The sequence below is a fragment of the Dermacentor albipictus genome, chromosome 2 (assembly GCF_038994185.2).
Source record: "Dermacentor albipictus isolate Rhodes 1998 colony chromosome 2, USDA_Dalb.pri_finalv2, whole genome shotgun sequence".
Lineage (NCBI taxonomy): Eukaryota > Metazoa > Arthropoda > Arachnida > Ixodida > Ixodidae > Dermacentor > Dermacentor albipictus.
Window position 1 is genome coordinate 182308292 of NC_091822.1, and position 16390 is coordinate 182324681.

Consider the following 16390-nt stretch of genomic DNA (forward strand, 5'->3'; position numbering starts at 1 on the left):
GGAAAAAGTCATTTGCTAGTGGGCATAGTTGTATCCCATCTCAATAAATTGGCCGCATAAGTCACATATGTACTCTTCCTCCCTCTTTCTTTCTGTCTTACACATGAGCGTAATAATTGTCTTTTTTTTTCTCTTTCCTTTTTTACTATACCAATGTATCTACATTAGTATCAGCATCACTTAGCTTACCGATGGCTTGGTCTTCACTCTTACATCAAGGAGCTCAGTGGTGCTTCCTTCTAAAGGGCAAGTCAAGAACACAAAGAGCACCCTCGGGGAGCAAGGACGGCCATTTTGGAGCCATTCTGGAGACACTGGACATGACTTCAATGCATCTGAGACATCTTGTTGACAGTTCACTCTGCAAAATATTTATCAGGCATCAGCTCTATGTGGTCTACAGCAGTGCAACCATAAGATTGAACTCCAGTGAATATTGCCACGGTAGCTTATTGGCTATGATGTTCTGATGACGAGAGCAAGGTTGTGGGTTCAATTCCCGGTCGCTGCAGCTGCATTCAGCTGCGGACGGAGTGCAAGATCACTTGCGTACCAAGCTTTGGGTGCAAGTCAAAATGCCAGACGGTAAAAACTCATCCAAAATCCTGCACTACAATGTCACTTACAGAACCCTGTGTTGCTTCAAGATATCGAAACCACATCAATCAGTCAGACCTCACTGAACTGCACAGAAAGTTTGCAAGAATATCAGATCACACCATAAGTTAGATGCCAGAGTAAGGAATGTGTGAGGAAGTATTTCTCTTTGTCCACTGGAAGCCGTGAAATCAAGTGCTACAATATTTATTATGCAGCACCTATCTTGAACAGCAGCACACTGCTGATGTATTTATACTAGCATGCAATTCAGCAACAGAATCTGTAAGCACCAAAATATAGAAGGTTGAATGGCACTTTAGGAATCTGTGTGCATTACTTGGCTATATTATGCCAGTGTGCTACTACTATGAGTACACATTCATGACAATTAGGATAAAGAAACAAAACAGTTCACATTGACTGGCAAGACTGCAAGAATAAGGGAAGAAAATTTATCTTTTAATACAATTGGAAAATGTCCCAAAATTGCAGTTCGGGACACACCAATGTTCACATCATTTATTAACAACATACAAATTTAACTTCGCAACTTTAACACTAGCGTTAGCGCAGCTACTCAATTTTGCATAAATAAATGGGAATTCTAAGAATGCCAGCTATGATGCCATCAGTTACAGAAAATTCCAAACAGTTATTTGGTTGTACGAGTCTATGTATGCTAACCTGACATTGTCCAATGTTCGGAACAGGTGCACATAGCTCACATCAAGTGTTGAAGTTGGATGAACAACCTGATAAAAAAGAGAAAACAGGATAGTCATTTTAGTAATTCCTCTCACCACCTAACCTAGATTGGAGGTCCCAATACAGACTTTGACTATAGGACCTCTTTTTGTATTACATATCAACACATGTAATCACTTTGAAACAATAAACTTTGAAACAATAAAAAAAAAGAGGCAGCACCAATTTTGCAGGTATCTGCAATGTGACACTGTGAGTGGTCTAGAAGACAGAAAAAATACCCAAGTGTCCTTCCATAGAGAAGCATTATAAAAGAGACCTTTACTTAGGATCTGTCATGAACAATGCAGCTACTGTAAAGATTCATCACAACTGTTTAGGAAGTCTGCACACATTGTAAAAAATTTATTTATCAGCTGGGTGTTTTGCATTCTTGGTCAAAACTTAGGTTCTGAAGAAATTTGCTTGCATTAAATTAAGAAATCATAGAACAGGACATGTATTTCAAATTGTTCACAGGGGTGGTATTCTGTAGGAGTTCACCTAGTGGACTGTCCATTTCAGCCGCTGCTGATTGGATGCAGCTGTACGAGCGAGGAGGAGATGAGTGGCTCTAGCCAATCAGGAATGGCCGAAATAGACAGTCCACTAGGTGGACTCTTACAGAATACTTCCCCAGGACCCATTCTTTACAAATTGTAAGCCATTCATGTACATAATAAAAAATAACGTAAGAATAGGTTCTACGAAAAGTTAGGCCATCCAAAGTGTGCATTACCAGCCCTACAAAAACCTCACTTCTGTTTGTATAAATAGTTAATTGTAACAAGAAAAAGTAAAATGGTTGTGTAAAAAATCATAGCACAGTTGTTCACATTTAGGCCAAAAGTGAAATAAACCCTCCCATCAGACATTTATCACTCAAAAGGTCCCTCGCAAGAATCCCTATTTATTACAATATTAGACAAACCGCAGTATAGATACATACCACAACAAGGTGCGACAGGTGAAAGAGGTACAGCATTGTCTGTGCAACTGTGCAGTGGAAGTCATTCCAGACTTCTAGGAAGCTCTGCAATTCAAGCAAAAACATTTCGTTAATTTCTGAAAGGGTTCCACAGCCACGATACGTGCTAAGTGTTTCAACAAAGAGTTTCTGAAAGGGTTCCACAGCCATGATGCATGCTGTTTCAACAAACATTCATGTTTGTGGTTTTGCCCAAACAGTCACAGGACAAAAACATGAACTAACCACGAACAGTTCGCACAAACTTTTAGTCTGAGGTTAGTAAATCCTGAACACTGCACAGCAGATATAAAGGGTATTTGCTTTTTCTGAGCCACACATTATTTTCACTGGCTGAAATCCCAAATTGTGCAATAATATGGAGTTTTAGAAATAGTACACCCAAAGGCTTTTGCACACCCAAAGCCTCACACCCTGCATGCAATACTTTATAATCCTTTAACTTTCTTTTGTACACCTGGTGGTTTGTGTGCCCTAACTTTGTGTGCATAGCACCGAAAACTCCATGGTTCCTAATTAACTAATTATTCACCAAAATTCACTACTTAACTTTTTTTACTTAACTATAGGGGGTGTTTTCTTTTTTAAGCTATACAGAATTTTTAAAGATTGCTTGTGGCAGTTAGCATAATTTTAATTCTTGAAGTGGATTATTTGAAGAGACGGACTTTACTACCACAAGAAATCAAAATGTGTAATCAATAATTTCTTTTACTAATCACTTTACGGCCCATATTGCAATTTAAGAATAGTAGCTGGCAAGTTTGCAAAGGCTTTTAGACTCTGAACAAACTCTGATGGCACCGGTTTTTTCACATGCACCATAAAATTTGCCATAAAAATGCACTGTTGTCCCACTTACATTTTTAAGAAAACATAGTTCTATGCATTGAATCCTAATAGTAACTGGACCGCCAATACATTTTGTCACCTGCTTTGGGAATGAATACCCCAAAACTTGTGTCATCCTGAGAATTTGTTGTGACCTTAGCAGCTGTATTTCATAACTTGATATGCACCATAATGTAACGGATTTGAAAAAGTTAATTAGCGCTATTTTGATAATTAGTTGATTACACATTTTGATTTCTCATGCAAGTGATGTCTGCCTCTTTAAATAGTGCAGCTCAGGGACTAGAATTGTGCTGTCTGCCACAGGTGCTTTTCACATATGTTTTTATAGTTTAAAAATAGGTAGTCAGGGCACATGTTTCAACTGCAGATTTGGCTCATTAGATTTAATGCCCCAAAGCAACACTGCGACTATGACAAACACTTTTTGGCTCCGCCTCGTGGCCAGACCCCTAGGCAACCTGTTAAAGAGGGCATAGTGTCAACAGCATCAATATCAATGGAGCGCTTATGTCACCACATGGAGCTTTTTAGATGTGAACAAACATTTTTGTATTTCGCTGTCATTCAAATGCGGCCACTGCTGTCAGGCATCGAACCTACGACTCCGTGGTGGCTCAGCGGCCACGAGTAACTACAGGATTGAAGCTCGTCAGTGCGCAAAATATTCTCACTTTGTAGGAATACATTGGAGGTCATTTTGCATTTTTGCTAGCTGCTTCAAGAATTTCACTGCTCCATAAGTCAATTAAGACATGCGAAAATTGCCAGTTGCGATACTCACTTTTTCGTGTAGGTCTTCCTCCAGCCTCTGGCACGCTTGGACCAAGCAGGCCGAGTCAAACATCCCGACGCAATAGAGGAAAATGACCCGGGTTTCGCGGTGATAGAAACCTTCGATTCTGAACTGCAGAAAGAAATTCAATTAAACTCGTTGCAAATGGAACGACTATATATACAAAATCGCGCATTATATCTTAGTGGTGCAAGCGTTAAACATGAGAACTATGAAACTAGCGCAGGACTACATATACTTACATCGTCTTTTCCGATGTCTTCTTCGACTCCAAGCTCGGGCTGCGTATTGTTTGGATGATGCAAAACCAAAAGAAGCCTTAATTACAAGGAAGCAAAGGAGGCGTCAGGCACAGTAAGTGAACTATTCGCGCTAACGTGTACTTATTTAAATCTTCGAACCAGCCTCTTACCTCGAGCACATTATTGCCCAAGACATCGTCTATGAGACTTGCTTTCACGCTGCTTCCCTTCAATGTAGTTTTCCCGATGAAGGACACGACGCAAACTTTTTCTTTCAGGGCTGTGGACAGCTCCGGCCTAAACAAAACGAAGGATAACTTGAGGCAAAGAGCAAAAAAAGCACGTAGGACAACAGAAGGGAACGAAGAGACAGCGCTGTTCTGTTGAAAACGAATGGAACAAATCAGAAACGCGCATCGGCAACGAGGCGATAATGAATGATGTTAATCTCGAAGTCTCTTGAAGCGCAACTACGAACCCATGTGGGTTAGAACACGGATAGGATTGTTAGAACGCACGCTTGTCCTGCTTTTACTTTCATATTCTTACCCTCCTGTCTTCGTACTCAAGCTTCAAACAACTTCAATGCATCAGCTTTTAAGGGCAAGACGTTGCGTCTGTCGGACAAATATTTTACCGAAACTAATACGCTCGATAGGAAGAAAATCACTCACAAAACATCTTCAATTCTTGATACAGAGAAGCGGTGCCCATAGGGTGCCGGTTTTGCGTTCTTTGAGGACGGCGCCATCTTTAAATGACACTGTGGCTTGAACTGGATTGGCTTGATTGTGTGAGCGAAGCACACGCAGAACGAGAGGTAGCCTTCGCGTGGATTTCACCATTGCTTTCGCAATCCTAAACAAAACGACCGGAGATGCGCTGGGCCATTTGGCTGGGCGATGCTGTGTGCACTGTGCGTGCCAATCATGGCGCCAAAAGTTTACGCATTGTTTCTGTAATTTAGTAGGGATCAGTTCTTTGCCCTTTTGTTCCAACCGCACAGTACCCTTCGTTGCAGGCTGCCAGTGATAAAGGTACAAAAAAAAGTGAGGTGTTCCTACGACGCGCTGTGTGGACCGCGATCTAGACAAATCGTTGCGTACACTTGAGAATGTGTTACATGTTTATTTTGTCAACGATTCGTGTGATATCATTATCTTAAATCTCACGAGCCAGCCGCACTTTCATGCCATGCTGTGTGCAACGAAACTTAGTGAATGCGTTCGTGCCATGTAGAGTGATCTTGAAATAGTCGATTGCACTCGAAGGGTCATTCGAAGACGGCTCCTCGAAAACAAGCTACAATGGATACATCGACGTTTTTAACCACAGTCGCTCAGAAAGTTCCTTTCGGTGACCTGTGCAAGCTCTGCGACAAGATTTCCGGCAAGCAGGACAGGGGCGACAAGCGGAACCTGCTGGAGAAGTTCATCGCGTATTGGCGCGAGTTTCACGACAAACTGCACGCCGCGAATGGAGTTCAAGCTGCAGCCGATGATTCCTTCTTTCCCGCTATGCGGCTTCTGTTACCGCACCTGGACAGGGATCGACCGGCGTATGGAATCAAAGAAGCCACTCTGGCCAAACTTTATATCGACGTGCTCGCCCTCGGCAAGGACAGTCCAGACGCTCAGAAGTTGCTGCGCTACAGAACGCCTCACGTGGCGAAAGCAGAGGCTGGTGACTTCGCCAGCGTTGCATATTTGGTGCTGCGAAATCGCTGCCCGACCAAAGGGACGCTCACAGTAGCCGACGTCAATCAGCTTTTGGATGAAGTGTCTGATGCACACGCTCACGGCGGCGCCGAAGGCAGTCGGCGGACGAGAGATGCGTTATGCACGCTGCTGCGCCGTACTTCTGCCGCAGAACAAAAGTGGCTGGTGAGAATGATTCTAAAGGAGATGAAAATGGGCATGAGCGAAGGGAGTATCCTTTCCTGCTATCATCCGGACGCGCAGGACGTCTTTGACAACAGCAGCAGTCTCTCGAAGGTTTGTAGAGAACTGAAAGACCCGAAAATTCGGCAGCACGTTGTTCAAGTCACACTGTTCAACGCCGTGCGACCAATGCTGGCCGAGCGAGCAGAGCCGCGCTCTGTCGAGCGTCTCTTGAATCACGAGCCCTTCTTCGCCGAGACCAAGTTTGATGGCGAGCGGCTGCAGGTGCACAAGGATGGCTCAGAGTTCAGGTGTGTGCATACGGTTCTCCAGAATATGGAGGTGGGGAATGAAAGTTTTTCGCCTTACAGATCAGCACTGGAGACAATCTGTGGCAGTCACTTCCGGCAATATCACTTTCAGTGCGTGCTTAGTGGTTGATTGAGCAAAACTGGATGAGATGATTGGCTAGTTGAGCACTATGACACATGAAAGGGATAGCGGTAGCTGAATATGGTCATTCTACAATACATTCTATGCTGGTCAAACAATGGATGCTAAAGGCTGGCATCAATATTTCAGTGAGGGTACTTATCAGGACAACAATGTGTTGTTTAATGTTGAAGTTGTCGCCTGGATGACAATTCAAGTTGATTGTGAAAATGCTGTCTTTATCCTGAAGCATTCGTTATTGGACCATTGCTGATTACTTTGTTTTCATCTTTCTGCGAACCTCTGTCTTGTTTGAATTTGTATGTAATTAGTATCACAGCAGCTGTAACAGTGCTTAGAAAGTAAGCTGTAGTAGTTGACAGCTTCAAGTGTTGCAATCCCTGTTGACGCTTCTGACTTCTTTACACAAGAACACATTCATCTTATTTAATACCTATCACAGGCATACAATAACTTCTAAAAGTGTGAACAGTCAGATCAGACTATCACATTCACCTTGCTGTTTCTACATAAAAGCCTGTGTCAATGTTTGTCTTATAAAAAATTATTTGTTCTGATTTCTGTGTACTTTTCTTCTGATTATGTGCCTGCATTACAACTGCATGCAATTCTGACTCCTTTCTCTTATTGCAGGTACTTCACACGACGCAGCCATGACTATAGTTCTGACTTCGGAGCCAATGCTGATGAAGGATCTTTGACACAGTACATAGCTAAGTCCTTTCAAAGCCATGTAAAAAGTTGCATCTTAGATGGAGAGGTAATAGGATATGACCCTAGGAATGATCGTCTTGTTTCAAAAGCTTCTCATGTAGATGTGAAAAGTTTAACAGAGAGTTCATCATTACAGCCCTGCTTTGTAGCCTTTGATATACTCCTCCTGAATGGACAGGTAGTCACCAACAAGCCTCTTCAGGAGAGAGTCAAGCTTCTTGATCAGGCTGTAGTGGAAGTTCCTGGCAGAATACTGATCTCTAAAAGGCAGAATGGTTCGACACGAGATGATGCTGTTCGTTTTCTAAACCAATCAATCGAAGACCAAGAAGAAGGCATTGTTCTAAAAAGGCTTTCTTCTGTCTACAAACCTAATGCAAGAAAAGCTGGCTGGCTAAAACTCAAGCCAGAGTATGTAGACAACTTAGTTTCAGATCTAGACATGCTTATTCTCGGTGGGTATTTTGGAGAAGGACGTCGCAGTGGTATTGTCTCTCACTTTCTCTTGGGTGTCGCCAGTGGAGACTGCGACGACAATGGTTTGCCACGGTCTTTCTGGTCAGTAGCGAAAGTGGGCTCGGGGTACAGCTTGAAAGAACTGGATGACCTGCTTGCCAAATTGACATCCAAATGGAAAGTTTATGACCCGAAAAGACCTCCAGAAAAGCTTGTACTTGCGCAGGGCCTTAAAGAAAAACCAGACTTATACCTTGAGCCATCAGACTCTGTAGTGCTTCAGATAAAAGCTTCGGAGCTGGTTCGTAGTAGTCAGTTCAGGACAGGTATAACATTGCGATTTCCTCGTGTGGCTGCCATTCGCCATGATAAGCCATGGCAAGATGTGCTGTCATATTCAGAGCTTTGTGAACTAGAGAAGGCAGCTGGTGGGAAACTGGCTACTGCCACTGTTGGCTATGATGACGATGATGGTGGTTCACCAGCAAAAAAGAGGCGCATCGGAGCCAGCGTAAAGGCGTCTTTAGGCACACACTTTCAGCCAGCCAATTTGTCTGATGCAGTGAAGAAGCGAAGTACTCTTCAGGGAAAAGAGCTGTGCATTCTGACTGGCTGTGGTGATGTCACAAAGCAGATGCTGGAAGTCCAGGTCGCTGAATTGGCAGGCACCATTGTCCAAAATCCCAGCAAGGAAACATTTTGTGTTGTTGCAGAGAAGCTAAACTTCAGAGCACGCAGTTTCATCAAATCGAGAAAATGGGATGTCGTTAAAGCAGACAAGTTTCTTGCACTTCTCAGTTCCCCTGAGCTTCGGCCATGGGAGCCAGCAGACCTGTGGTGCTCCTGCACTGAAACAGAAAACCGGCTGAAGAGCTTGTTTGATGAATACGGTGATAGCTACACAGCCCCTGTGACGGCAAGTTCTTTGCAGGAACTTTTTGCAACCATTCCCAAAGAGGCGTGGAGCCATGTTGATGACTTATCAGGGTTCATATTTAAGTTTGAGCAGGAGAACTTTGTTTCTCGGCCAGAGTGGGGCCTATTCAGAAACTGCACATTGAGACTGAGCGAGGATAGTGAATTAAATAGACTAATTATTAGATTGCATGGTGGTAAGGTTTTGAACACTCCAGGGGATGGGGAAGCTGACAATGCAGTTTTTGATTCGTATAGCATGGATACTTCGGACGAAGTGTTGGAAGTGGATAGTGAATGGATAGATGAATGCATTCGAGCTGGTGAACTGCCTCTTTTTTCATGAGTGGCTCCTACTCTGTCATAGTGCCTCTTGGAAGCAGGGCATGGCTATTGCACCTGTGTAGCCAAAGCATTAATGTATCACTATTTGCAAATCAAAATGGCTGCCAGTACAATGAAAGCTCTTGCAACTTGCTGTACTTGGAAACAGAAGCACTTCTTGTGTGCTTGTACTCTGTAAAAGAATATGACTGTGCAGCACTTGTATATGTAGAACTGCATGTCGATAAAAGCACAATTGACTTTTTTTCAATTCGCCTATACACATGGGCATACACCCTCACCCCAGCAGCATTGCCATTACTGTAGGGCAGTTGTGCAAAGTGAGCGCGCGATTCCTTGCATTATCTGTGGCAATTACATGGGCTTGAGGAATTGAATAATATATTTGCTCATTTTCTGGGCGAGAATATTGGTTAAAGGAGACATTTCAGCAATTAGTGGGAAAGACTGCAAGCTGTTTTGTCAGTGAAAAGGCTCCGTGAACTAACACTCAAGCGATAGGTCAATTGTTCGCAGTGGGTCTTATGCCAGGCACTTCCTGTGCTGTCAATTACACAAATCGGCAAGGAATGTCGAACTTGTTGTACTGGTGTGGCGCACACAGTCAATTAAAAAAAGAAAATATGATACCAGTGAGTCATCACACCATTCTTGCTGAGTGAGGCAAGCCTGTGTCTGGTACCAGCACACCACCAGCACTGTAAACATTTGAATTGCACTTGCTTCCCTGATGAGCGACAATCTCATGGGCATCATTAAGGAGTGCGCAATAGAAGTCGGTGGTAACACCATTTAACAGGAAACCAGTAAGCTATCGCAGGAGACGAAAGATCTGATCAAGAAACGCCAATGTATGAAAGCCTCTAACCCTACAGCTAGAATAGAACTGGCAGAACTTTCTAAGTTAATCAACAAGCGTAAGACAGCGGACATCAGGAACTATAATATGGATAGAATTGAACAGGCTCTCAGGGACGGAGGAAGCCTAAATACAGTGAAGAAGAAACTAGGAATAGGCAAGAATCAGATGTGTACGTTAAGAGACAAAGCCGGCAATATCGTTACTAATATGGATGAGATAGTTCAAGTGGCTGAGGAGTTCTATAGAGATTTATACAGTACCAGTGGCACCCACGACGATAGTGGAAGAGAGAATAGCCTAGAGGAATTCGAAATCCCACAGGTAACGCCAGAAGAAATAAAGAAAGCCTTAGGAGCTATGCAAAGGGGGAAGGCAGCTGGGGAGGATCAGGTAACAGCAGATTTGTTGAAGGATGGTGGTCAGATTGTTCTAGAGAAACTGGTCACCCTGTATACGCAATGCCTCATAACCTCGAGCGTACCGTAATCTTGGAAGAACGCTAACATAATCCTAATCCATAAGAAAGGGGACGCCAAAGACTTGAAAAATTATAGACCAATCAGCTTACTGTCCGTTGCCTACAAAGTATTTACTAAGGTAATCGCAAATAGAATCAGGAACACCTTAGACTTCTGTCAACCAAAGGACCAGGCAGGATTCTGTAAAGGCTACTCAACAATAGACCATATTCACACTATCAATCAAGTGATAGAGAAATGTGCAGAATATAACCAACCCTTATATATAGCTTTCATTGATTACGAGAAAGCGTTTGATTCAGTCGAAACCTCAGCAGTCATGGAGGCATTACGGAATCAGGGTGTAGATGAGCCATATGTAAATATACTGGAAGATATCTATAGCGGCTCCACAGCCACCGTAGTCCTCCACAAAGAAAGCAACAAAATCCCTATAAAGAAAGGCGTCATACAGGGAGATACGATATCTCCAATGCTATTCACAGCATGTTTACAGGAGGTATTCAGAGGCCTGGAGTGGGAAGAATTGGGCATAAAAGTTGGTGGAGAATACCTTAGCAACTTGCGATTCGCTGATGATATTGCCTTGCTTAGTAACTCAGGAGACCAATTGCAATGCATGCTCACTGACCTGGAGTGGCAAAGCAGAAGGGTGGGTCTGAAAATTAATCTGCAGAAAACTAAAGTATTGTTTAACAGTCTCGGAAGAGAACAGCAGTTTACGATAGGTAGCGAAGCACTGGAAGTGGTAAGGGAATACGTCTACTTAGGGCAGGTAGTGACCACGGATCCGGATCATGAGACTGAAATAGCCAGAAGAATAAGAATGGGTTGGGGTGCGTTTGGCAGGCATTCTCAAATCATGAACAGCAGGTTGCCACTATCCCTCAAAAGGAAAGTGTATAGCAGCTGTGTGTTCCCAGTACTCACATATGCGGCAGAAACCTGGAGGCTTACGAAAAGGGTTCTGCTGAAATTGAGGACGACGCAACGAGCTATGGAAAGAAGAATGATAGGTGTAACGTTAAGGGATAAGAAAAGAGCAGATTGGGTGAGGCAACAAACGCGGGTAAACGACATCTTAGTTGAAATCAAGAAAAAGAAATGGGCATTGGCCGGACATGTAATGAGGAGGGAAGATAACCGATGGTCACTAAGGGTTACGAACTGGATTCCAAGGGAAAGGAAGCGTAGCAGGGGGCGGCAGAAAGTTAGGTGGGCGGATGACATTAAGACGTTTGCAGGGACAACATGGCCACAATTAGTACTACATGACCGGGCTAGTTGGAGAAGTATGATAGAGGCCTTTGCCCTGCAGTGGGCATAACTAGGCTGATGATGATGATGATGCTTCCCTACTACTGGTTCGGGAGTTTCAATGATGTTTTAATCGACTAGTATGTATATTGCAGGGTTTTTACCATTTGCTGAAAAATGCAGGCGGAGATAGCTGTACAGTTACTTGGGGCAAAATGAAAAGAGTTATGTCGCCACACAGCCAATCAGAATGCATCGTACAAGACCAAAGCGACACACCCGTGATACCACAGTTTACCCAACTCGCAAGTCTTTTTTTTTCTCAGGCAAACAAAGCTTTATGCACCTGATAAAGGAACATGTTACCTCCACACACCTTCTGCACTCCTCCCCCTCCCACCCCCCTTATCCATGCCATATGATACATATCTCGAGATAAAACAGCACTTTCCCTGCAGTACATTCACAGTACGTGTGCAGAACTTTTGCATGTTGTTTGTTCATCATGAGCTGCTTGCACTGCCCACTCTTAAGGGGAAGCTTTTGCATGCGTATGTTGACTACCTTATTCATGTCGAGCCACTCTAAACGACGGTTGAGTTTATCCTGAAGAAAATCCTGTCGCAATGCTTTTGCCACTCACACATGTATTCACCAGTTGGGTCAAAGTAGTGGCCAAGCTGTTGAAGAATAAAGACTGGCACATCTCTCAAATGTTGGTTACAAATGGCCTGCACGTCGCGTCAGCATGTTGTCTTCGCATCGGTATATGGAAAATGGGCTATCGCTACACATGAGCAAATAAGTGCACGCTGGAGCAGGACGATAAGAAGCTACTTCAACAACACAAAAAAAGAAGCAGAAGCAGGGATGGTCGCCATGAGAGACTGCTTGGTCAAGTATTATCACTGCGTAGAGGCGAGAATCAGGGGGGACGTGTGTGTCTTGCCCGTCAAATTTAGTTGAAGTAGTGGCCACTATAGGGTTGGCGTATTGGAAAAAGGTCCATTGCAGCTACCTTTACCCATTGGTCTCTGGTATCATAGCGGTGTGTTGAAACATGCTTTGTTCTTTAGCTTCTACCAGTCCCATTGAGAGAGATGGCAGTCCAATGTGTGCAGTCCATCCACTCATTTCAAGATTGAAACTTTTCTGCTGTTGTTTGCAATCGCAAGCTACACTTAGCTGTGTTAATAAAACGATTTTGTACATGCGCTGCTTATCTCCTCAAATGAATTGTGTAAATGTACTGTTTACAATTTTTAACTTAACCATGTAGTATTTGCCTTGTTTTGAATTTACAGATTTTAGTATGCAATGGATTTGTGAAGTGATAAATGAGGTGATTGTTGCTGTGCTTTTAGCTGTGTTTTTGTGATTGTGAGAAATAAAGTCAAGTTTTAATGATATCACTGTTTCGTGTTTTCCCGATACCCTGACAAACCTTAGTCTGTATTTTGCACAGTATTGGCCTCATGCTATCACACTTTGTTCCTTGTGCCTTATAACCTTGTCTTTTTTTTTAACTTCAATCTGTTGAGAGTAGTAATGGTATGAATCGTGTAGTAATTTTAATCAGGAATGTTTTTTTTTTGGTGGGGGGGGGGTAGTCACTCACTTGATGGAGGAGGGAGAGGAAGCTGGGCAGTTGGCATGCTGGTACACAGGAAACACGGGGGCCTGGTGTGCTCCCATTCCTGGATACGTCCCTGTAATCGTGTGACCTCCAGTTTCCATGAATTGGGCCCAACTTTTGGCCACACCTCATACAGCCCCCTCTCATTTTCAGCTCTGCCTCAGCACAATAAGCATTTTGCAGCAGCTTCAAACTAGTCAATTCAAAATTTACTTAAAACTGAAACAGAGCTGTTCAGGAAAATATCGTCAGGAATGATTGAGTACAACACTTGTAATCACTATTCTGTGTCCATCTTGAGCACTGCACTGAGCAATGCAATCGGGCTACTTGTTACGATTTCATGGGTGCAGAGAGCATGAACTTCACATGGACACAGGAGCAAACAAAAACTTGTGTTTGCTTTTGTGTTATGTCAAGTTCGTGGTCCCGCAATCATGTTATAGTAGTCACATGGAAGGTATACAGAAGACCAGACACCCTGAGGCAAGGAAGGCAACATCAGTGGACCTGCAGAAAGCCAGTAGTGTGTAGTATGCATGGTAATCCATTATTTGAAAAAAAAAACATGCCAAATCAATTATATTATTTTCAGAAAAGGGTAACTAATGGTGATTCACAGCAACTGCCGGTGCATTACTGTAAGCACCAGGTAACAGCATTACACGACTACTTGCTTAAAGACACATTAATCCTTGCCAAAGTGCTTTTAGCTTTGCTTTCTCTCTTTTTCTCATTCATTCATTCACAAAACTTTAATTATTAGAGTCCAGAAGCCCGCTCTTTTCAGACAGGCGGGCCGCGTCCACGTCGGCACCGTCAGGCTGAGCCTTATGGCGCCATCCTGGACCCTCTGTACAGCCCGTAGTTGATCTTGATATGAAGAGCTTGATATCATCTTGGGCCAGTAAAGCCATTTTTCTTCGGGGTTAGCGTGAGTCGCAGGACAGCCCGCCACCATGTGTCTGATGTCAATGATGCCATCGCACACGTTACATTCTTTCCTAAGTTCTCTTTCGGGGTGAATTTTATTTATAAAATACGGATAGGGGTACGTCCTGGTTTGCAGTAAACGTAGCTTGACTGCATGAGCCCTGTTCAACTTTACGTGTGGCAATGGGAATTGCCTACGTCCCAAGTACTAATATTTAGTGATGCCGTTGGAAGTTAGTAAATTTAAAGTAAATTTTAAATTGCATTAACAATAATTGGACTTATCCAAGCTCATTATAATTTCATCAACTGACTTTTGAAATGTGACACAATTGTGCTTAGCTTTATACTACATGAACAGCTTTTTATTGCGATAGCAATTTTATGGATGCTCCACGCAAATTTTCGCCGTCTGCATCGCCATGATGTTCTGTATAATGTCCAAGTGCCACAACTTTTCACACTGTATGCTGAGGCATCAGGGGTTAAGTTGAGAATGGATGGTTGCTGTTGTTTGCTGCTTAGTGTTAGAGGTGACGTAATCTAAAGTTTCTGAGACTCATTGCTTCGTTTGCTTGTGTCCGCTCACCACGGTTTTATTGCACCAGCGTTGCGACAGCGAGCTATCGTGGTCATTGAGTGAAATCTGTTCCCGCTTGCCTTTGTGCACTTGACATAATGCTTGTTAATTTAATTAGTAAGCGAATGTTCACTGCAATCTATACTACCAGTAAAACTACAAACCTTCTCTTGATTAGTGCTTTGCCTTTCGTGCGAAACTGCGACTTTTTAGATATTTGAAGAACAGAAAGCCCCGAAATTTGCGTTTAGTGGGCACATATTTATGCTACTAAAGCCGAGTTCAAAACTGCACTATTAGATGTTTAGCTTGTCCAGTATTTGGGTCAACTATTTGGGCGGAGGCGTAAACATAAGTGGCCTGCATGGTGCAGCCACCTGGTGGCACAGTATTGCAGTAACCAAGTGTATTTTACCTCACTTCAAGTGTAATTTTCTGGCAGCAACATGATTATGCCAGTAGCGAAAATTTACACCATTAGCATAGTAGAATACACTTGCTTAAGGCAATATTAGCAGTTTTTGTCTGCTTGAGCTCTGCGCCACCAGGCGGTTGCACTATGCAGGACTCTGAAACCATCCGCCTGAGTTTACCCGAATACCGGACAAGCTAAGCCTCTCTATATTGATTTTCATAGTGCCTGCCTTCATTACTCCACATTGCATCAGTTTTATCATCTGTTCAAATGAATGAAATCGGGCAAACATACGATCACGCAGTTTACTGACTTCCTCAGCGCATGTGCACTAGCAATGTGTTCCATCTTTAGCAGTATGCTGATAAAACAGATGAAACCTAGAGTAATGAACTGTAGCTGAATCTGGGTGCAACACCTGACACCCTGCAGGTGATCATGATTAGAATGGTAAAAGTTTGTTACTTTTACATGCTTAAAAAATTGTGGGTCATCAGACAGTATGCTCTTAAAAAGTGATAAAAATGCGCTTCTCGCGAACTCCCCGGGACTTCTATTTTCGCCATGCTTGTTCAGTAATGATAGAGCAACTTCTTCAGTGCGTTTATTTACATCATTCCATGTCTGGCCGCTGTTGCATGCTACTTGGCACATGGTCCACTGGACGCCGCACGTTAGGTTTACAGACCCTTCTCCCCCGCTTGCTTGGTCCGCTGTGGCTATGTCGCGAAACGTGGTACCTAAACTACACCTTCACGAGGTGGAACATTCCATGCGGTGTGTTCCTAACTGCTGTGCCCACATGCAGTGGTGGTCCAACTACGCCATTTTGCTAACCTTCGACTTGCCTGCTTCTGGCTGCTCCCACTCAGGTGCCAGTTGCGCCAACTGCGCAGAAGTGCGGTATGCTCGCATTTTCACGGCAATGCAATATTTTAAATTCGAACGCCTTCGTGACACGCCACAGTACCTCATTGGGTCAGTTGTATAAGAACGTCTGAATTTCAGGACGCAAAAACTTTTCGCCGCCATTTTATCTCGCTGCCTCGAACAGGAGCTCTCGCGCGCAGAACAGCGGGCAGCCGTAACCAACAGCGCGGCAACGCTAGGCCTAGCTACTTCGACATTCACTACCAAGATTCTTGCTTTTCGGTGGCGTGTTTTTCATTAAAACAATTCGCCTCAGTTAGCAGTGGCGCTGGCTCCGCTTTGTAATCTGCGCCAATGGCTTCGAAGCTCGGAA

The 16390-nt window shown here is 43.5% G+C and overlaps 2 protein-coding genes across 2 annotated transcripts in view; one reads left to right on the forward strand and one right to left on the reverse strand.

The window, feature by feature from the left end:
* LOC135920518 (nonsense-mediated mRNA decay factor SMG8) overlaps positions 1-5052 on the reverse strand; it is a 29178-nt gene extending 24126 nt beyond the window's left edge. The window contains exons 1-7 of the mRNA XM_065454818.1: positions 4897-5052; positions 4393-4519; positions 4223-4261; positions 3969-4091; positions 2294-2377; positions 1285-1352; positions 190-361 (exon numbers count right to left, since the gene is read on the reverse strand). Of these exons, the coding sequence (XP_065310890.1) occupies positions 190-361; positions 1285-1352; positions 2294-2377; positions 3969-4091; positions 4223-4261; positions 4393-4519; positions 4897-4973 (690 nt within the window). The 5' untranslated portion in view covers positions 4974-5052. The remainder of the gene's footprint in view (positions 1-189; positions 362-1284; positions 1353-2293; positions 2378-3968; positions 4092-4222; positions 4262-4392; positions 4520-4896) is intronic.
* A 32-nt stretch (positions 5053-5084) lies between these two features.
* DNAlig4 (DNA ligase 4) lies at positions 5085-12992 on the forward strand. The gene is made up of 2 exons (XM_065454828.2): positions 5085-6413; positions 7189-12992. The coding sequence occupies exons 1-2, from the start codon at positions 5530-5532 to the stop codon at positions 8984-8986; spliced, it is 2682 nt and encodes an 893-aa protein (XP_065310900.1). The 5' UTR covers positions 5085-5529; the 3' UTR covers positions 8987-12992.
* The last annotated feature ends 3398 nt before the right edge of the window (positions 12993-16390 follow it).